The sequence below is a fragment of the Muscardinus avellanarius genome (genome assembly GCF_963383645.1).
Source record: "Muscardinus avellanarius genome assembly, chromosome: 3".
Classification (NCBI taxonomy): domain Eukaryota; kingdom Metazoa; phylum Chordata; class Mammalia; order Rodentia; family Gliridae; genus Muscardinus; species Muscardinus avellanarius.
The window spans coordinates 26,603,005-26,623,754 of NC_137788.1; the positions used below are offsets into that span (position 1 = coordinate 26,603,005).

General features: G+C 55.5%; 1 protein-coding gene across 1 annotated transcript; it reads right to left on the minus strand.

Moving 5' to 3' along the window:
- Nucleotides 1-531: 531 nt before the first annotated feature.
- On the minus strand, nt 532-6,376 carry FNDC5 (fibronectin type III domain containing 5; the record flags this gene model as incomplete). Its single annotated transcript, XM_080690896.1, has 6 exons — nt 6,223-6,376; nt 4,691-4,806; nt 4,091-4,289; nt 3,698-3,787; nt 1,454-1,587; nt 532-570 (listed from the first exon to the last, which is right to left on the minus strand). Exons 1-6 carry the CDS (start codon nt 6,293-6,295, stop codon nt 532-534), a joined length of 651 nt encoding a protein of 216 aa, XP_080547022.1. The 5' UTR covers nt 6,296-6,376.
- Nucleotides 6,377-20,750: the final 14,374 nt, after the last annotated feature.

A 20,750-nucleotide genomic window follows, 5' to 3' on the forward strand; every position in this document is an offset into this window, starting at 1 on the left:
CTCAGGCCTTGGAGAATCCTCTACCCTCTAGAGTGAAGCCCTCTAATTTTGTTTTCCAAAATAGAACAGGTGACATCTTAACACACAAAGAGGTATGACTCACACCACAAACAAGTCATTGATGGCTGGATCCAGGAAAGGCTTGATGGCAGCCTGACCCTACATGACAGGCAGCCCATGGCTTCCCTGATGCTCCTTGGTCTGAGGCACACGTGATCCGTCTTCGTGCTGCTTGCCGTCTCCCAGAGGTTTGTGAGGAAGCTGGTCCAGGAGAGGCAAGGAGGCAGAAGGCTGTGTCTCGTGCAGCTTTGCCTTGTCCAGGACGGGCCAGGCCTTTTAGTTTTGTGGCTTATTTATTTTTTGCAGAATTTGATTTGTAGGTCAGCCCCTTTCATCAGACTAAGATGGGGAAGAGAGAGAACTGCAGCTAGCCGTGCCTCTTCCCCCACTGCAGCCAGTCCTCTCCCTGTGCCCAGGACCCAGACACCAGCAAAGAAGAAAAATGAAATCCTTCTCCCTGGAGACAGGCAGTCACGCATCAATGATGTTCACTGAGGGCTTGTTTGGAAACTGGGAGGAGAAAAATGAGAGAAGTGGCCAGAACTAATAGACTTCTTGCAGGAGGGAAACAGAGTACAGAGGAAGATAGGAGCAGGAGCCTAAAAGCCAGGCTCTGTCCCTTGTGGAAAGAAAAGAATGGCCCTGCCTGGAGGTCTTGTCACTGCCTTTTCAAACCCAGCCTTTGGCCTCACTCAGCCATGGCCAAGGCTGAGTCCTGGGCTCATAGCCCTGGTACCCGTTCTGCCCCCAGCAGAGTCCTCCCTCCGGCTGGTTCTCACATCTTGCAGGTCTGCCTCGGCACAGCCTCAACCACCAACGTTGCTGAGGTGCTTCTGGAGATGGGAGTTAGTAAGTGGCTTCAGGAAAAGGCATCAGAGAGAGAGAGGCCGAGAGAGAGGACAAGAAGCCAGAGGGTACGGGAGATGGACAGAGGAGGAGATGCAGAGGGCAGATGTTTGTTGGATAGGCATCGTCAGAACCGTGAGATCCTCTTACATTCTCTATTGTCTTTCTTCTGAGCTGCTCAGAGCAAACACTGAAAAGGTTTCATATCTGTTTTACAGAAGAGGAGATGAAAGAACAGAGGTGAAGCACCTGCCCGAGGCAGCGCGCTGGGAGCAGGATGAGCCCTGCACCCTACTCTTGCTATCCCACGCCAGCCTGGAATTCTGTTCTCACTGCCTTTTAATTTTCTTTACTCACCACTGGCCCCTGGCACCCTGGAAAAGAGTATCCAGAATCCATTTGCAATGTCCCCTGGGTCACACAGGCAGTGGCCAAGCTTGGCTGTGCCCAGCTCAGCCATGCCAGGCCCTGAACTGACCCCGTATGCAATCTAGGGACTACCAGAGACGAGGCAAAGGGCCACCACCCAGCCAGGTCTTGCCCTCACCTTGCTGCGGAGGAGACCCCCGCCCTGGTGCTCGGGTGTGCTGGTTTCGGACGCACTCTTGGTTTTTTCTTTGTTATTATTGGGTTCATTGTCCTTGATAATGTCATACTGGCGGCAGAAGAGGGCAATGACACCTGGAGATACAAGTGGGAGCAGTCAGAGGACAGGGCCCGAGCTCTTGCCCCCCGTGCTCCGTTCCTGCTAGGGTCTCCCTGTGCTACTGCAGCAGCCTCCGGCCTGTGCGCTCACCAGCCCGCCTGCTCCGCTGCCGGGCAGATGTTCCTATGGCATGTCTCTGATCATGTCTCCTCTCCTCCCTCTAAACCTTTGACAGCTTCCCTCTTCCTTTAAGGGAGAGCAGAAACCATAGCACCTGTGGAGCGTGTGCCATGCGCTGGCTGTGCACTCACCTTCAGTCTCAACCCTCACAACTGATAAGGGCAGCTGTTATCATTCCCGGGGTACAAGTGAGGACACTGGCAGAGAGAGAGTGGAACCCACTTAACTCAAGGTTACACCGTGGGACAGCTGGGAGGTGAGCTCCAGGGCCTGCTGGCACTGTCAATGTCTAGTTTGATCAAGCTAATAATACGTGAACATTATAGTTTTTGAAAGATAGTATTTAAGTCAGTCGGCTCCTAATCCGACTAGATGTTTTATGTTTTAAACTAGATGTTTTATGTTTAAACTTTATGTTTTAAACTAGATGTTTAGATGTTTTCCCCCATTTTACCTCGATGTTTATAGTGTTATTTCTTGATCTATTTTAGATATCTGTTGACTGCCCCCCACGGTAGATAAGGCCTTACTTCCCTCTCCATCAGTCTTAACAATTCTGTGTTAGTTCACTATTCTTATATTATTGTGATTATGTAAATACTGCCCATGCCAAGTCTAATGATGTGCCATAAGCAAACCTCCTCCTTTGCACAACCCTTTATTTTTCCTGCCTCCCGCCCCCAAGGGCCTGTTTCTCTAGGCGCCTGAGAAACTTTTTTCCCCCAAATGCTTCCTCAACAGAGTCTGCCCTCTCAACTGGTGAGGCATTAGCATGCATATTCAAATCTCTCCAAAGACTCCAGTCCACAGCCTCACCACCCTTTACTCCCCACTCTGCCTCCTCTCACAGGTCACATCTGCCCTGAGCTTAATTTCTTTCTTGAAAACATCATGCCCAGAATACCTTTCCTCTTTTGGTTGCCTGATGAGCTCTTATTCAGCCTCCAAAGCTCAATTCCCATGTTATCTCTGCTCTGTTTTTCCTTTTTCTCTTTTTTTCTTTTCTTTTGCTATACTGGGGAATTGAACCCAGGGGCATTCTACCTCTGAGCTACTGTGCTACACCTCCAGCTCTATTTTTTATTCTTTATTTTGAAACAGGGTCTAAGTTGCGTAGGGTCTCACTAAGTAGCTGAGGCTGGTCACGAACCTGTGATCCTCCTATCTCAGCTTCCCAAGTACTGGGATTGCAAGTGTGCGCCACCTCACCTGGCTTGTGGTTTTCTTGATTTCTATTTCTAGACCCAAAATTAATTCCCTCTCTTCTGCCAAGTTTGATACTATTACAGCACTCATCACATTGAATTATAGTTAAGCTTGGGCCTGGCTTCTCCCAGACAGTTCATTGCAAGCATGGGGATCTTAGTCATGACTCTAAAGCTACTGTTTAGAATGCAGCGGTTGGTCAGTTGAATGCTGGCTGAAAGACAAACACCCTTGTGGACTTTACCTTAGGGAGCTCACACAGCAGGAGCAGGGAGAGCCAGGAGCTCAATTAACTTACACGAGAGCCCTAAAGAGGGCTGTTGCAGGAGTGCAAAAATAGCGCCATTCCAGCAGGTGGATGGGATGGGGGGTTCCATCATGGTGGGCTCACAGCCTGATCTAGGACGGGCAGGTAAGGAGTGTCCCAGGCTCGAGGCCAGACTGACTTCCCTAGGGCCTCCCAGGCCTGAAGCCCCTGGAGGCCCAGCAACCCCCTGAAAGGCACAGGGGCTGTGGAGGTGTCCACCCAGGAGGCTGAGTCTCACTGAAGGAGGGGAAAGGCAAGTGTATAATCCTATAGCAGCTAGTATTATGTTGCTTTTAGTGTGGAGTAGATTAGAGAAGGGGTCAGATTTGGCTCCCAGGCACGACTCAAGAGGTTTTTCACCTCTAAGATACCTCCTACCCTTCACTCTGTGAGAGAAGGGATCTGGTGAGGGTCCCCAGGTTTCCCAGGGGAGCGAAGAAGGCCAGACTCACCCGCCCACATGAACAGGACCACAACGATGATGAGCACCTCACCCGTCCGCAGCTGTTGGTTCTCCCCCATCTCCTTCATGGTCACCTCATCTGTGGGGAGAGTGACACTGCTAGTCCAGAGCTCCTTTCCTCCCCCAACCACTCCAGCCAAGCCCAGGACCATAAGTGCCACGTCTGCAGGTGGCCCATGCACCTCACATAAAGAGATCTAGGGACACACTGATGGCTGCCTGGGATGGAAGTGAGAGGTGAGAGTTTACTTATCCAGGGCCCAGGGGACGTGGATGATTTCCTTGGTGGCCGGGGGAGACCTGGGAGAGGGCGCTTTCCTCACGCCGCCTGCTGCTCTGGCCTCAGGTGCCCAGCCCACTCCTCCGGATGCCCCAGGCCTACCTTTGTTCTTGGCGGCCATCTTCTCAGCCTCTCGAGGGGTTTTAAAGAGCACCGGCTCGCTAGCTGGACTCTGGCCCTGAATGGAGATGGCCTGCACGTGCACGATGTACTCGGTGTCCTCCTCCAGGTCCCACAGGGCGCATGAGCGGGTGGTGGTGTTCACCTCCTGGATGAAGCGCAGCATCCGCACGTCCTTCTTCTGCAAAGGTGAGCACGCGCCTCGGTCAGTGCCCGGTCGCCAACCTCACTTCGTCTACTCCCGGTATGGGAGAAGGCGGTCACTTATACAACCATCCCATCACTCCAGGTATCACTGTCTCCTTTGTACAGCTGAGGAAACGGGCTTGGGGAGGCCACACCCAGGAGAATTGGAACCAAGTCCAGACGCTGGTGTCTGAGATCAGACTGTCCCAGCTGAAAGCCCCAGACCTCTTCCACCGATGGTTCCCTTTGAGCGCCAAGTTCAAGCTGTGTGTAACGTGCTGCTCATCTCTCTCGCCCCGGGCTTCTTTTTCCTTTCTATTTCTCTGTCCCACCACCATCCACCCAAATGGCCATTGTCTTGATGTGTCCTTCCCTCCCAAGACCCTTGAGGGTTACCTGCTGAGAGATGGCAAAGCCGATGACCACCTCGTCCTCCAGGACATCCCAGCTGACCACCGCAGAGTTGGCCTTGAGGTGCCTGACAGTGACGTTCACTGGGGCCGAGGGGCTGTCTGTGGGGCGGGGAGGCACTTGAGCCCGAGTGTCCCTGCTTGGAGGGCCCAGCCCCACCGTCCCAGGGATGAGAAGGGAGACCTAGAGAAGGCCGCCACTCAGGGGGAGGGAGGAACCACGGACTCAGCTGGGGCCGGCCACATGACTCTCAGGCTGCTTGTGTATAGGACGGAAACCCTGTTGGCCATTGATCGGCCCCACCAGGATCCGAGGCTAAAATTAATTATAGGGCAGGGTCATATCTAATGGATGAGTGGTGAAAGGAGATATATGTAACCAGGGTTGCGGAATCTGAAGATTAGTTTGATTAAAAAGCAGTCCAAAGGACTCCCCGTTTCAGTGCTCTTTCTACAATCCTGCACTGTCAAGTGACCTTGAGGGAAGGAGAAAGACCCCAGAAGTCAAGAGCGAGGTGGGGACGAGGCCTGGAACGGGAGTAAGGGGCGACAGGAGAACTCCAGAACGGAGTGGGCAGAATGTAGCTTGCGGAGGGGTCTACACAAGCCTCTTCACACTCCAGCGGCCCCAAGGGGCAGGCAAGGAAGCTGGAGAAGACGCAGGCAGAGCAGAGCCGCTCTGCTCCACGGAGAGTCAAGAGGTCAGGCCGGCCTTCTGGGTGGGAGGAGAGACGAATGGAGATCAGTGGAGAAGCGCCCAGGGCAGCGGCGGGCAACCGGGTCAGGTGAGAAAGAACCTTCCAGGAGAGGAGCGTGGCGTCTCAGGAGCCTCTGTGTCTCCCAAGGGGCCAACACGGCAAGGGAGAAGCCCCGGGCCTGAGCAGTAGCCCCTCGTCCCACTGAGGAGTGGACTTGAGGCCCAGGGGCTGGGCTAGACATGGAGATGGACAGGGACTGAAGGACACAGACAGGTGGCGGCAGACAGAGCCAGAGAGCAGAGAGGGCTGGAGACTGACAGAAGCAGACGGAGTGCGGAGCCACAGAGCGATGGGCAGCGGGAGCGAGCATGAGGCAGCAGCAGCCAGCAGGGCCAGACCGCACCAGGCCTGGGGGGCACCCACCCTGCACCCTCGGGTGCCAGCCCCCACCCTGCGCAGGTGCTCCGGCACAGCCAGTGTGCAGAGTTGGTCCGTGGGGCTTTGAGAGGTCTTGGAGGACAGGAGGGAGGCCCAAGGTGAGGGCACCGGTGTCCTCGGCTGCTCCCTGGGTCAGCAGAGGGGACTGGGGACCTGAGGCTGAAACCTGGGGGCAGGGGCTGGGCGTAAGGGATGGGCCCAAGGGCCCTGAAGACCCGGGGCTGAGGAGGGGCGTGGGGTTTGGAGGCTGAAGGACGAGGCTGGGGTCAAGAAGGTGGGGAAGCGCTGGCGCGGGGTTAGGGGCAGCGCCAGGTGAGGAAGGACCCCGGCCCCCGGCGGCAGGAGGAGGCTGCCCGCCGCCCCCCGCCCCCGGCCCCCTTACCCGCCTGCACCAGCGCGAAGCAGACGCAGCCCAGCCACAGGCGGAGCGCGGCGCGGGGCGGCCCGGGGTGCATGGCGGCGGCCGGCCGGCCCGGGGCGGCGCGGGGGGACGCGGCTCGGACGCCCGGCGGCCGCCCGCGCTCCAGCTCCGGCCCGCCCCGCGCCGCCTGCATGTCGGCTCCGCGGACAGCGACTCCCGCGCGGCGCGGCGGCGGCGGCGGCGTCCACGTCGGGCGCCTGGGGGGCGGGGCGCCCCCGCGGGGAGAGGCGCGGGGCGGGGTGAGGCCGGCTCCCTGCGCGGACCGGGCGCCCGGGCAGCCCGGCCCCAGCTGGCCCGGCCCGGGGGTGGGGGCGGCAGTGCGGCTGCGGCGCCCCCGGCCGCGCAGGGCGGCTGGAGCCCGCGGGCAGTGACCCGCCAGGGATGGGGCGGCCAGTGGTGCTCCGCGGGTGCTGGCGTGAGCGGCGCTCGGCGTTTGCAGGAGAGGGCTCTCTGGCTCACTGGAGGTCGCGCTGCGGGACCCCGGCCAGGCCGTCCCCTTCCTGGCTTCCCTGTCTCCCCCCGCAGGGAGGCAGTAGGGGCGCTGCTTGCGGTGGGGCCTGCGTCCCGCTCGGTGAGGCCGCGCTGCGCGCTGTGCACCCGCAGGGGCTGCAGCCGACAGGCCGCCTGACCCCTGCAAGGACCCCCCGCGGGCAGGTTTGAACCCAGGCCGGGCTGGCTCCCCAAGGCGTGACTCAACTGCTCCCTCACGCAGAGTGCCTTCCCACATCCCAGGAGCTCTGGGGTTCTAGAATCTGTCTGGAGCAGTGCCTCCCCAGCCGGAGAATCATCTAGAACAACCCCTCTTCCTCAGTTGTGTGTATGGCCCCCACACCCATTTTGGCCCGCCTGAATGTCTGTGCAGGGATTGAACTAAGGGCCTGGGATGGCCGTGCTTCTCCGCCCTGGGACATCAACATGCTTCCTCTGTCATTGCAACACCCTCCTGCCCAACCCACTCTTTTCCTGATCTTAGGACAAAGAGGTGCCCCTGTCTCGAACCTAACCGCCCCTCCCTAATGAGAGGACCTCTGGGGTGCCAGGAAGTTGGGAAGCGCCCGCCTCTACCCTGTGACATCCTCTAATTCAAGTCCAAATCAGGGGGAAAAGGCATAGACCAAGGCCCCAGGGCCCCTGACATGGAGGGACCACCCGTCAGTCCAAAAAACCCCTCTGTTTCCACTCTCCAAAATTCTACTGCAGGTCTGGGGGAGGAATTCCTTTTTTTTTTTTTTTTTTTTTCCTCGCTGTACTTGGGATGGAACGCAAGAGCATTCTACTTCCAAGCTGCACCCCAGCCCTATTTTTAATTAATTAATTAATTAATTAATTATGGTACTGGGGGTGGAACCCAGGGGCTTTTCCATCTCTGGGCTGTACTCCCAGACCTATTTTATACTTTATTTGGAAACAGAGTCTCACTAAGTTGCTGAGAGCCTCACTCAGTAGTTGAGGCCAGCTCCGAACCTGCGCGATCCTCCTGTCTCAGCCTCTCAAGTGCTGGAATTACAAGCGTGCGCCACCACGCCTGGCTTTTTATTCTTTATTTTGAAACAGGGTCTCACTGAGTTGCAAAGGGCCTCACTAAGTAGCTGAGGCTGTCCTCAAACCGCGATCCTCCTGTCTCAGCCTCCCAAATGCTGGGATTACAAGCGTGCGCCACCACGCCCCGCTAAGGGATTCCTCTGTCTTAAGAGTTTTCCAGCTCCTGGAAGAGCCACTCTTTTTGGAGAGAGGACAGTTATCCACGGAGGGTCTTCAAGGTCTTCCTTCCCAACCCCTAGGGTTTAGAGTAAGAAACCCAAGTGCAGAGATGGAAGAGCTTGGGGCAAATTCAGCCACACACGGCAATAAGACAACACTCCTCTCCTGTTGCCCACCCCAGGACTCCTTCCCCTGACCCCAGGTTTCTACTTGGTCACCTCCAAGGGGGGGAGTGAGTGGAGTAGGCTCAGGGGTTTAATGAGCAGCAGAATCTTGCTGCCAGAGCTGGGTGTCGAGGCACAAGCCTGCAATCCCAGTAGAGACGGGAGGATCTCTGGTTGGCTTGATGGTCAGCCTCTGCAACTCAGTGAGACTTAGTGAGATCTTGTTTCAAAATTAAAAATAAAATGGACTGGGGAAGTAGCTCAGAGGTAGAATGCCCCTGGGTGCAATCCCCAGTACAAGAACAAAACAAGACAAAAAAAACCCAAGAATTTTATTACTCAGCCCCTCCATACCTCCAGGCCAGCCCCATTGGTTTCTTCAGCCACAAACCGTATCCTAGGGGTGAGCCTCAGCAGAGATAGAAGCTGGGAGCCAGAGCACCTTCCCTCTCCTTTTTCTCTATTTCTTTCTTGGCAGCTTCAGCCCTGCCCTGCCTGCCCCGCCCTACCAGCTGCAGCTTGGCCCCTAGGGACCCTGTCACCCCCCCACCCCACCCCCGCCCCGAGACAACCAGGAGGCCTGTAGGAACAACTGGAGCGTCTTCGCTGCTCCACCCTAGGAGCCAGTAAGGAGAGGAGTCAGTCAGAGGTCACAGACTCCATCCACTCTCCCTTCTCCGGAGAAAGGAGGGCGGGAGAGGGTCCCGGTGGGGACTGGCCTTTATAGTCCAGTGCTGGGGAAAGGGGATCCTCAGCGCCACCTGCTGGCCCATTCGGGTAAAACCCTAGGCCGATGTAGGGCATTGGGAGGGGGAGATGGCGATCTCTGAGGGTTTGAGAGGGAGGAGGGGAGGAAGCTGGAGGAGGGGGCGCGGAGGACTGGGAGGATTTGAGGACTTGTGGCCGTGGGGTGCAGGTTTTCCAGGCCTCTGAGGCCCCCAATTCTGAGATAAGCCCTGGTGCCTGGAGGCTGGCAGCCATGGGAGGGAGCTGGCTTGGGGGCACAGAGCTGGGAGGATTTAGGGGCGCCCTGGGTGAGCCTGGCCATCAGCACGCGGTTGCTCTGGGTACCCTGGCTCTGCTCCATCTCCTAGCATAGGGCCTAATATGCAGTAAGTACTCAGTGTTTGTTGACTGTATAGAATAAATTATTCTCCCAACATATATTTATCGAGCACCTATTTATTACATGCCAGGCTCTGGGAATCCAGCAGTGGAAGTCTGAATGACACATGAACAGGGCTCTGGGGCTGGGGGCTCCGTCCTCCTGCGCCACGCTCGCTGTCCTGCCCTGGAGCACTCCACAGTCCTCTCCTGGGGGGCTGGCTAGCCACTGACACATTGGGACCTGGTGGGGTTACCAGCACCTGCACCCTCTTAGGTGTCAAGAACTTTCCAGAAGCTGCCTATGGTGGCGTTTGCTTGTAAACCCAGTGCTTGGGAGGCTAAGAAAGAAGGATCACAGGTTTGAAGCCAGCCTCAGCTAGTGAGGCCCTCTGAAACTTAGTGAGACCTTGTTTCAAAATTCAAAAATAAAACAGGGCTGGGGGTACAGTTCAGAGGCAGAATGCCCATGATTTCAAACCCCAGTACCACAAAAAAAGGACCTTTCCAGAGTCTCAGCACTTAACTCAGACTGCAGGTGCCCCAGCTGGAACCCAAGAAGCCATTTAGAATAGGAGGGCTCCTCAGCCGGGCGTGGTGGTGCACGCCTGTCATCCCCGCGCTTGGGAGGCTGAGACGGGGATCACACAGGTTCGAAGCCAGCCTCAGCTACTTAGTGAGGCTCTCAGCAACTTAGTGAGACCCTGTTTCCAAATAAAATATAAAATAGGTCTGGGAGTATAGCCTGGAGGTAGAAAACCTCTGGGTTTCACCCCCAGTACCACCAAAAAAAAAAAAAAAAAAAAAAAAAGAATAGGAGGGCTCCTCTTAAAAGCCTGGATGACCATGGCCCAGGTCTAGGGCTCCCCTTCGGCACATCCCTTCTGCAATCACAGGAAGCATCAGAAGATCAGGAGACTGATTTGGGACCTAGTAACCACGCAAGGGCCTACCAATAAGTGAAAACTTGACTCATGTTCTTAGGCTGGTGGGTGTCATCAGCCTCCATTCCAGGTCAGGAAGCTAAGGCTGGGAGAGGTGAGGGAATTGGCCCCGGGCACACAGCCAGTGAACTCAGATTCACTAATGTGCTTCCAAGTTCAGGACCTGATCTGGGCGACGCTCGTCACGGGCAGCCCTCACCCTCCTCTCCCCTCTAAGGACCTCTAGGACAGGGCTCACCGGAGGCCATCCTTCCCTGGAAGGCTGAGGGGCCTGTTGTTCACAGAGGCAGTTGCTAAGTCCAGAGCTTCTACCCCAGGAAAGGGACCCGCCACTCACCTACCACTTTCCATGTTCAGGAACATTCCATACATAAGAGAAAACTTCGAATCTTCAAGACTCTGAGAATTGGGGGGGGGGGTTATACCCATTTTATAGATGAGGATAGTGAGGCTCAAACGGGGGGAGTGGCTTGCCCTGGGTAGGCACTGGTCTGGTCTGTCTAATCTTAAAAGGCCAGCTGAGGCCCTCGAAATCACAATGGATCTAGCCCTTGAGGAGAAACAATGCTTGGGGGAGGAGAAAATGTTAAAATTCAGAGAGGGAGCTGGGCATGGTGGCACACGCTTGTAATCCCAGCATTTGGGAGGCTGAGACAGGAGGATCGCAGTTCAAGGCCAACCTTGGCTACTTAGTGAGGCCCCTTTTCAACTCAGTGAGACCCTGTTTCAAAATAAAGAATCAAGAATAGGGCTGGGGGTGTAGCTTGGAGGTAAAATGCCCCTGGGTTCCATCCCCAGACCCCCCAAAAAAAAATTCAGAGAGGGGACTGCCCTCTGGAACAGGAAGTACAGAGAGGATGGACCTGGGAGGGCCGCAGGGAGGGCCTTCTGAGAGGAGACCATCACAGACCTTAATAAGTGCTAGTGGTCAGGCGGGACCTGGCCCAGTGAGGCCTGGGAGCCAGTGTTGTGCGGAGGGGCCGCAGGGAGGAGATATCAGCTCTGGGCTGGGACACTGGGAACAGGAAAAATAGGACTAGATTTGAAAGACGGCTCCTAGCTTACGAGAGAACTCGGGCTAGGAAGGTTCTTTATTCATTCAACAAACACTTGGAGCACCCACTAAGTACAAGATGTAAAGGAGACCAGCCCCCTATGGGAGCAGAGACCAGCCGGAAGCACACTAAGGAGGGCTAAAGAGGCCCGAGGCGGGGAGGGACCTGGATGGGATGGTGGCGCTGCCGGGTAGGCGATGGCCAGAGCATGGTCCAGGGGCTGGGGTCTGCACTGAGACCTGCAGAAGGAACAGGAGGGGCGCTCCAGCCACGGGCCAGCAGGTGCAGAGGGCGCGCCAGGGCAGAGGCAAGCTTGGCACGTTCATAAAAGCCAGAGAGACTGGAGCAGTGTGAGCCGGCCAAGAAAATGAGGGCACCTCGGGGGTGCGGAGAGAGCTCGGAGTCATTCCACTAGCCATGGGGCGCTCTGAGGTGCACAGCCATGATGCCGTGGGTTTACTTTTTATTTTTGGGGGCCTGGGAATTGAACCCAGGGGAATTCTGCCTCTGAGTCATGCCCCCCAGCCCTTTTTATTTTTACTTATTTATTTTAATTTTATTTTGTGGTACTGGGGATGGAACCCAGGTGCATTCTACCTCCAAGCTACACTCTCAGCCCTATTTTTTATTCTTTATTTTGAAACAGGGTCTCACTGAGTTGCAAAGGGCTTCACTAGGTAGTTGGGGCTGGCTGCAAACTGCGATCCTCCTGTCTCAGCCTCCAGAATACTGGGATTACAAGCGTGCGCCACCGCACCCGGCTCAGCCCTTTAAATTTTTAATTTTGAAACAGTCCAGGCATGCTGGGCCGTGGTGGCGCACACTTGTAATCCCCATGCTTGGGAGGCTGAGACAGGAGGATCGCACAGGTTCAAAGCCAGCCTCAGCTACTTAGTGAGGCTCTCAGCAACTTAGTGAGACCCTGTTTCCAAATAAAAGGTCTGGGAGTATAGCCCGGAGGTAGAAAGCCTCTGGGTTCCACCCCCAGTACCAGTACCACCAAAAAAAAAGAAAGAAAGAAAGAGTCCAGGCATGGTGGTGCATGCTTTGAACGCCAGTACTTGGGAGGCTGAGACAGGAGGATCATAGGTTCAAGGACAGCCTCAGCAACCTCATGAGGCCCTCTGCAACTTAGTGAGACCCTGTTTCAAAATAAAGAATAAAAAATAGGGTAGGGGGTATAGCTCAAAGGTCAAATGCCCCTGGGTTCCATCCCCAGACCTGCAAAAAAAAAAAAAAATTTTTTTTGAAACAGGGTCTCACTAAGTTGCTAAAGGGTCTAACTGAGTTGCAAAGGCTGGCTGTGAACCTGCCGTCCTGCCTCAGCCTCCCAAGTACTGAAATTATAGATGTCCACCACCGTGCCAACTGGGTTTACATTTTATTTATTTTTATTTTTATTTATTTATTTATTTTGCAGGTCTGGGGATGGAACCCAGGGGCATTTGACCTTTGAGCTATACTCCCTGCCCTGTTTTTTTTTTTTTTTAATTCTTTATTTTGAAACAGGGTTTCACTAAGTTGTGGAGGGCCTCACTAAGTAGCTGAGGCTTTCCATGAACCGTGATCCTCTGGTCTCAGCCTCCCAAATGCTGGGATTATGCCAGCTTTGGCTTCACATTTTTAAAAGGCTCCCTTAGCCTGATCCAGTGCGCAGACCCGACTGCAGAAAGCCGGAGTGGGTTTGGAGGCTGAGACAGGAGGATTGCAGGTTTAAGGCCAGCCTCAGCAGTTTACTGAGATCCTGTTTCAAAATAAAAAATTAAAAATGGCTGGAGGTGTAGCTCGGAGGCAGAATGCCCCTGAGGTTCAATCTCCAGTATGAAAAATAAAGAGCCAGGCATGGTGGCGCGCGCTTGTAATCCCAGCATTCGGGAGACCGAGACAGGAAAATGGCGGTTCCTGGACAGCCTCAGCTACCACTTAGCGAGGCCCTCCACAATTCAATGAGACCCTGTTTCAAAATAAAGAATAAAAGGGTGTATTCATTTCGAGTCACCCCCCTATGCCATTTTGGCATGGGGCTGTATTTTTATCTCCTGTATTTCTATCTTTTCCTTTTTTTCTGTTTTTCTGTTTTTTTGTTTCTTTGGGGAGTTTTTGGGAAATTATTCCCAGGGGTCTCACAAAGATCCCTGGGGACAGTTTCCAAATCCGTTCATTTCGAGTCACCCCCTCATGCCATCTTGGCATGGGGCTGTATTTCTATTCTGTATTTCTATCTTTCTAATAAACTTCTTTAAATCTTAAAAAAAAAAAGAATAAAAAATAGGGCTGGGGATGTAGCTCAGAGGTAGATGCCCCTGGGTTCTATCCCCAGTACCGCAAAAACAAAACTAAAAAAAGAAAAGAAAAGAAAGCAGGAGTGGGGTAAGGTGACCTTGAGGCTGTCAGTCCCAGGGTCTCGGCCTGGTGGTGGCAGGGGACCCGAGAGGATGGAGGATCTGGGACACTACTTTGTAGGAGGAACCAGCGCTTAGGATGCCTGGGAGGAGGAGCCGGAGAAGCAGGTCGGGGATCAGCTCTCCACATTTTGAAGCTAGAAACCCCTGGCTGGTGACACTGGGCCAGCCACTCCACCTCTCTGATCCTCCAATCCCTCCTCCTGAAAAGGAGGATAATAATAGTATCCACCCGAGGTGTGGGGTGGGGAAGAGGTGTTACAGAAGGAATGGAAGGAGGAGGGGAGGCCTTCTAATGAGCTAGAAACCTCCTCGCATCTCTTCAGTCTACAAAGGCAGGCTCCCATCTGACAGTTCTCGGGGGGACTGACAATCTCGCTTAATGCCGTACAGCCTGTGGCAGCTCTGTGCCTCAAGTCCGACCTAAGCTTTGCTTCTGTTGATGTTTTTGCGGGTCTGGGGATGGAACCCAGGGGCATTCTACCTTCAAGTTACACCCCCCCCCAGCCCTGTTTTTTATTCTTTATTTTGAAACAGGGTCTCACTAAGTTGCACAACCTGCCATCCTTCTGCCTCAGCCTCCCAAGTACTGGGATTACAAGTATGTGCTACCACGCCCAGTTCCTCGGCTTTGCTTCTGAAGAGAGATTCTCAGCTACACCATGGTCACCAGAGCTCTCAAGAGTGGTGGGGCCAGAGCCCAGCGCCGTGGCGCTTGCCTGTAACCCCAGTACCTGGGAGGCCGAGACTTGAGGGTCGCGGGTTTGAGGACAGCCTCAGCGAGTGGTGAGAGTCTCATTAACCTAGTGACACCCTGTTTCAAAAACAAAAAGTAAAAAGGGGCAGTGAATGTAGCTCAGAGGTAGAATGCCCCCGAGTTCCATCCCCAGTAAAAAAAAAAAAAGAGTGGTGGAGCCAGAGGCCCTGTTTGAAGGGGCCCCAGGGGAGGGTGGTGACAGGAAGTAAAGCCCACTGGGGTAAGACCTCTTCTCCACCAGGGAGGGAGAGGACAGAGGCCCCCAGGTGCACTCGGTGGCTCAGCGCCTGCCTGGCTGGGTGACTTTAGCCCCTGTTTTCACAGGCCAAGGGGTGCAATCCCAACTGGAGGTCTGAGGCTCCAGGGTCCCCCCCCCCCACTCCCACATCCTTCTTGAGGGAACATGGCTTTGCAGAGCAGGGTGTGGCCAGCAGAGGGCACCCGCCTTGCCCACGCAGAAGCCAGGGTTGGCGGGGCCAGGAAGACCCCAGTGAGGGGGAGCCCCAGCAGGGCGGACTCTGAGGGGACCACCTAGGGGCCAGCCTCTGGAGCGGAGACCACAGAATCAGCATCCAGGTAGCGCCAGGGCACTGTTCAGTCAGAGCCAGCCCTGGGCATGGGGACTCCGGCTGCACTGGGAGAAAGGGAGCTGATGGGAGCCCCAGGAAACTCCCAGCGGGGTTTGTTCCTACTGTTTAAAGCTCCTTTTCAGAAAAGAAGTCAGTGGAGGGAGAATCTCTGTGATCCTGGGGGCCTCCTCTCACTCCTCCGTTCTGGGAATGGCTGAGGGCTGGAAAGCAACTCTCGCTCCCCAGGCCCAGGAACCCTGGTGTTCTGGTTGGGAGGCCTCAGCTCGGTCCCACCTTCTGCCAGATGTGCCCATCTGCGTGTGCAGGTCCCTACGTGAGTGTTCGTGGGTCTGGCATCGAGGGGTCCGGTGACCAGGACAAGAGCCCAAGGCCTGAAGCCCAACAGTCCTGGGCTCAGACCTTGCCTGGGCCGTAACCTCCCTCAGCGGAATCGCTCCAGCTCTGAGCTTGTTTCCTTAGCTGGCACCTATCGCAGAGTGGCTTTGCGAGGACGACAGGAGATGCTACATGTACAGAGGAAGATGCAGTCCCTGGCGCGTGGCAGATATCTATAAACGTTGCAGTGGTGTTTCTGTTAAGAAGTCCCTTGTTTCCCCAGGACCTTCCCTGCACCTGAGCGGACCCGGTGGCTATGGGACATCCTGACACACTTGTGTGTTAGTGGGCCAGGGCTTGGAGCGCTGTGCGGGCACCTGCATGTGCTAGGGCATGTGTGTGTGTTCACAAGGGGGAAGGGTGTGCTCACGTGTGCAAGGGTATGCACATCTGTGCGCATGTACCAAAGGCTGCCCCATCCCAGGATTCCCGGGCACGTGTCTGCCTGCAGGTTCTGGTGCAGTATCCCTGCACTGACTCAGGAGGCCCCTCTGTTCGCCGTTACTATGGAAACAGAGGCAATCCCCAGCCTCAGGAGAACCTGAGGTGCTAGGAATGAGAGCTGTCCTGGTCTTCCCGGGAAGAGAGACAGATTGGGAGCCCCTGGAATAGGGCAAGCTTGGACTCTAGGAGAGGGGTTCTTGGGCTCTAGGTACCCCTGGGCTCTGAGAGGCCCTCACTCCTCCGAGGCAGCCTGGCCCAGTGCAAAGAGCGCAGGCGCCGGGTCCCATCTGGAATCTGGCTCTAATTTCATGCCCAGTCTCAGGCAGGGACCCTGATCTTTTTGTGCCTCCGTTTCCTTCTCTCTAGAATGGGGGAGATTGCAGGTCACTGTGGGAGCCTTGAGTGGATGGAGGCTGACCTTTCCTCTCTCGGGGACATTGCGCTGTAGGCTGAGCGAGCATCCCTAAGCCCCAAGCATCGCCCAGCAGCCTCCTTCACGTGCGCCCCTTCCGTGAAGGCTTCTTGTGGGTTCCTTACAGCTCTGGAGAGGGGGGATTCCACAAAGAGCCGAGGCTGTGGAGCCACAGCTGGCCAGTGTTGAGGCACATCTGGCACCCCGGCCCCACCCAACCCTTAGCACATATGCAGGCGCTCAGCCCGCAGAGGGGGGTGGCAGGGGGCTTCAAGCACGTTTGGGAGTGGGAAGAGAGGCCAGGAAGAGAGTCACCCTGAATGCCTTTCTGGGTGCAGCTTCCAGTCTGGGACAGTCTCAGGACAGAGCCGGCCCCAAGAGCGAGGCAGAACCCAGTTTCAGAAAAACCTTTTTAAAATCCCAGTACTTACTGGGCGTGGTGGCACACACTTGTAATCCCTGCGCTTGGGAGGCAGAGACAGGAGGATTGCGCAGGTTGGAAGCCAGGTTCAAAAGCAGCCGTGCTGGCTTAAGAAACCCTGTTTCCAAATAAAAATATAAAATAGGTCTGGGAGTGTAGCCCGGAGAAGGCTCCTGGGTTCCACCCCCAGTACCACCAAAAAAAAAAAAAAAAAAAAAATTCCAGTACTAGCTGGGAGAGGCTAAGAGAGAATTGCAGATTTGAGACCAGCCTACCAATCTAATGCGACCCGGTTTCAAAATGAAAAATAAGCCTTGCATGGTGGCGCACGCTTGTAATCCCAGCATTCGGGAGGCTGAGACCAGAGGATCTCAGTTCGCGGACAGCCTCAGCTACTCAGTGAGGACCTCTGCAACTCAGTGAGACCTGGTTTCAAAATAAAGAAAAAAAAATAGGGCAGGGGGTGTAGCTTGGAGGTCGAATGGCCCTGGGTTCCATCCCCAGACCCGCAAAAAAAAAAAAAAAAAAAAGGAAAAGAAAAGCCGGGTATGGTGGTACATACCTGTAACCCCAGTACTTGGGAGGCTAAGACAGGAGAATTGCAGGTTTAAAGCCAGCCTCAGTAACTTTGTGAGGCTCTCAGCAACCTAGTGAGACCCTGTTTCCAAAATAAAATCTGGCCGGAGAAGGTGTGACTTGGAGGTAGAACCCCTCTGGGTTCAATCCTCAGTACCAAATGAATGAATGAATAAATGAATGAATGAATAAAGAAAGAAATGGCTGGAGGTGTAGCTTAAAGGTAGAATGCCTCTAGGTTCACTCTCCAGCAGGAAAAAATAAAATAAAAGGGCTGGGGTGAAGCTCAGTGTAGAGTGCCCCAGGACCCCACACACACACCTTGACTAAATCTTCACTCATCTCAAATGACCTGCATGAGCCCGGGCAGTGCTTGGGAGGTGGAGACAGGAGGATCACGCAGGTTTGAAGCCAGCCTCAGCTGGTTTAAGAGACCCTGTTTCCAAATAAAATATAAAATAGGTCTGGGCGTGTAGCCCGGAGGTAGAAGGCCCCTGGGTTCCATCCCCAGTACCACCAAAAAAAAAAAAAAAAAAAAAAAAAAAAATTAAATAAATAAAAATAAAAATAAAATGACCTGCATGCTGATTGTAATGCATTCAGACAGGACCAGGTATCAGGTTACAAGTGGAAACTCAACCTCCAGGCCCAGACCATTTCCAGGAGGTGGCCATTGCCTTGGCTGTGACCCCAATTTTTTTTTTTTTTTTTTTTTTTTGCGGGTCTGGGGATGAAACCCAGGGGCATCCGACCTCTGAGCTACACCCCCTGTCCTATTTTTTATTCTTTATTTTGAAACAGGGTCTCACTAATTTGCGGAGGACCTCACTGAGTAGCTGAGGCTGGCTGCGAACCGGGATCCTCCTGTCTCAGCCTCCGGAATGCTGGGATTACAAGCGTGCGCCACCACGCCCGGCGTTCAATTTTTCATATGGTTTGCGATAGGTGAAATGGAACTGCCCACACCCTCTCTGAGTTGGGAAGATCTGAACCCTCATCTACCAGAGGCTGTGACTGGGGAGGAGGCGAAAGGCCGGTCTGGCTGAGTGACCTCCCCCAGGTGACTGTCCCTCTCTGGCTGAGCCCGGAGCGCACACAGGGAAGAGCGCTTGCTTGTGCTGGACAAGAGTTGGTGGCGATGTGACCCCAGCTAACGCAGTCACCTCACTCACCCCCATCTAAAGGCAATCCCGTGTGCGGGGACTGGGGTCGCAGGAGAGCTGGGCGAGTGGGAAGGTGGGGGGTGAGCGCCAGGGTGGGAGGTGAGGGCCGGGACATCAGCCTCAGGTGTCTGTTTACTCTGGAAAGCCGTGGGGAGCCATGGAAGACCATTAAGCAGAGGAAGATGAATCCGGTTTAGAGAAACTGATCACAGCGGGAGACCCGTCATAAACCAGAGCAGAAATGCAGGCCGACCTGAGGAGGAGTCTGGGGTCTAGGGCGGAGAGCGCAGGCTGAGAGACCAGGTGTGGGGTGAGGGGGACGGAGGGGTCCTCCGTGGGGTAGGGCCTCAGGCCTGTTTGGGGGATGGAGGAGGAGGGGGACAGAGCAGGCTGGGGGTGTCTGTGGGCTTCTGGGAGCAGGTCCAGGAAGCAGCTGGAAATGTGGGGGGTTTTTTTCCAAGTTTTTTTTTTTTTTTTTTTTTTTTTTTTTTGGTGGTACTGGGGTTCCTGGAAGCCCTTCTACCTCCGGGCTACATTCTCAGACCTATTTTTACATTTTTATTTGGAAATAGGGTCTCCTAAGCCAGCACACGGCTGGCTTTGAACCTGCGCGATCCTCCTGTCTCTGCCTCCCAAGCGCGGGGATTACAAGCGTGCGCCACCACGCTCGGTGAAATGTGGGTTTTATAGAGAAGAACCCAGAAGGTCAATGGGGCTGTTTCTGCCAACTTTCCCAAAGCTGGAAAAAGAAAAGCCCTGTCAGGATTTGAACCCAGGGCTGTGGCGTCAACTGCGATGCAACCCTTTCTCTGCTACTTGGAGTTCCTGACTCTGGGCTTGGCTGCTCTGGGCATCGCGGCCATCCTCCTACTGCTGAGCCTCGTAGCCACGGGGGCACTGCCACCAGGTTCCTCAAGCCCCAACCTCCGCTCCTTAGCCGGCTCTCTCCAGCCAGCCTCAGCTCTGGTCTCCCAACACCAGGGCTCCGGGAGGCCACCAGAGGACACCTAGTCGTCTGCCAGGCGACATTACCTGGGTGCAACACCTCCAGGAGTTGCTGGAGTCTGCCAGCCACGTTACCTGGGTGCTGCCGCCTGCACCAGGGCCGGGCACTTCAGTCCTCTTCTCTTAACCCTCAGCAGCCCTTTGAGGGCAGTGCTCCCATGGCTGTTGCCATTTATAGAAGAAAGAATCATGGAGGCTTCCAGACGTGCAGGGCCCGCCCCCTCCACCACGGCGTGGGGGCGGGTCCGCCCCTCTCTGCAGGGCAGCAGGATGCTGAGTGAACTGGTCAGCCGTGGCAGCTCTCTGAGCCCCACATGGAAAGTGAGGCTTCTCCAGAGGAACCCCAGCCTGCCGCAGCGCCCCACCACCACCACTTCAGGAATGCAGTTCCAGCTCTCAGGACTTCCTGGCCCCTCCCCAGCCATGCTGCTCCTCCTGGCCACCTCCCTTGAGAACAGCGAGGCCCGCCCCGCCCCCTCCCGGGCTGTGCTCCTGGCAGCTCCGCCACCCTGGGCTCTGGTCCGGGGGTGGTCCCTGGCGGAGAGGGAGGCTAGCAGAAGCTGGGATCGCTGGGGCTGAGATGCTGGGCATCCGGAGACCCCCAGGGCCCAGCTCCCAGCTCCCTGTACTCAGAGCTGGGTGGGCAGGGCTTTTTGGAAAGGGGTGGCTTGAGGTTTTAATCACTTTATCAATGTTTGTTTGTGTAATTCGCTTTTCCCTCCATCTGTCCCCACCATCTGCTCCCATCAGGATTTTCCAAACCGTTTGGGACCCAGGAGGCACCCGGGTGGGGGTGGCCTGGGCCTCTGACGGGGCTGGGGAGGGGCCGCCTAAACCCTCTTCACTTCACGGAGGGGCTTCCGGGAGGCGCCTGGAGCTGGGCTTGAGTTCTGGAGCTGTCACTCTCTGGCTGTGGTCCCTCAGGCAGGGGACTTGAGTTCTCTGGGCCTCGGTGGTATCCACATCTTCGCAATGGCAACAGCATTAGTGATTCCTCAGAGTCACGGAGGATGCAGTGGGGTGGGCTGGGCAGAGTGCTCTGCAGAGCATGGCGTAGGTGTTCAGGAGATGTGTGGTCCCCTCTCCCCCGCCCCCATGCTTCTCTGGGCATCCCAGAGCTGGTGGGACCCTTTGGTGGTAGAGGAGGAAACCAGCCCCCCTGGCTTCTCAATCGCGCCCATCACTTCTAGAACCTGAGACTTGCTGGTTCTCCCGTGGACCCCGCCTGCTGCTCTGTTCCCTCAGTTACCGCCTCCACTCTACCCCAAGCTGTGCCTCCCTCCCGGAAGCCTCCGCCTTAGGTGGGGGGACTGGGCATCGAGAGGAAGGACACCAGCCTGCAGGCTCCCTGGTCCCTGCCGCCTCTTCTGTCTATG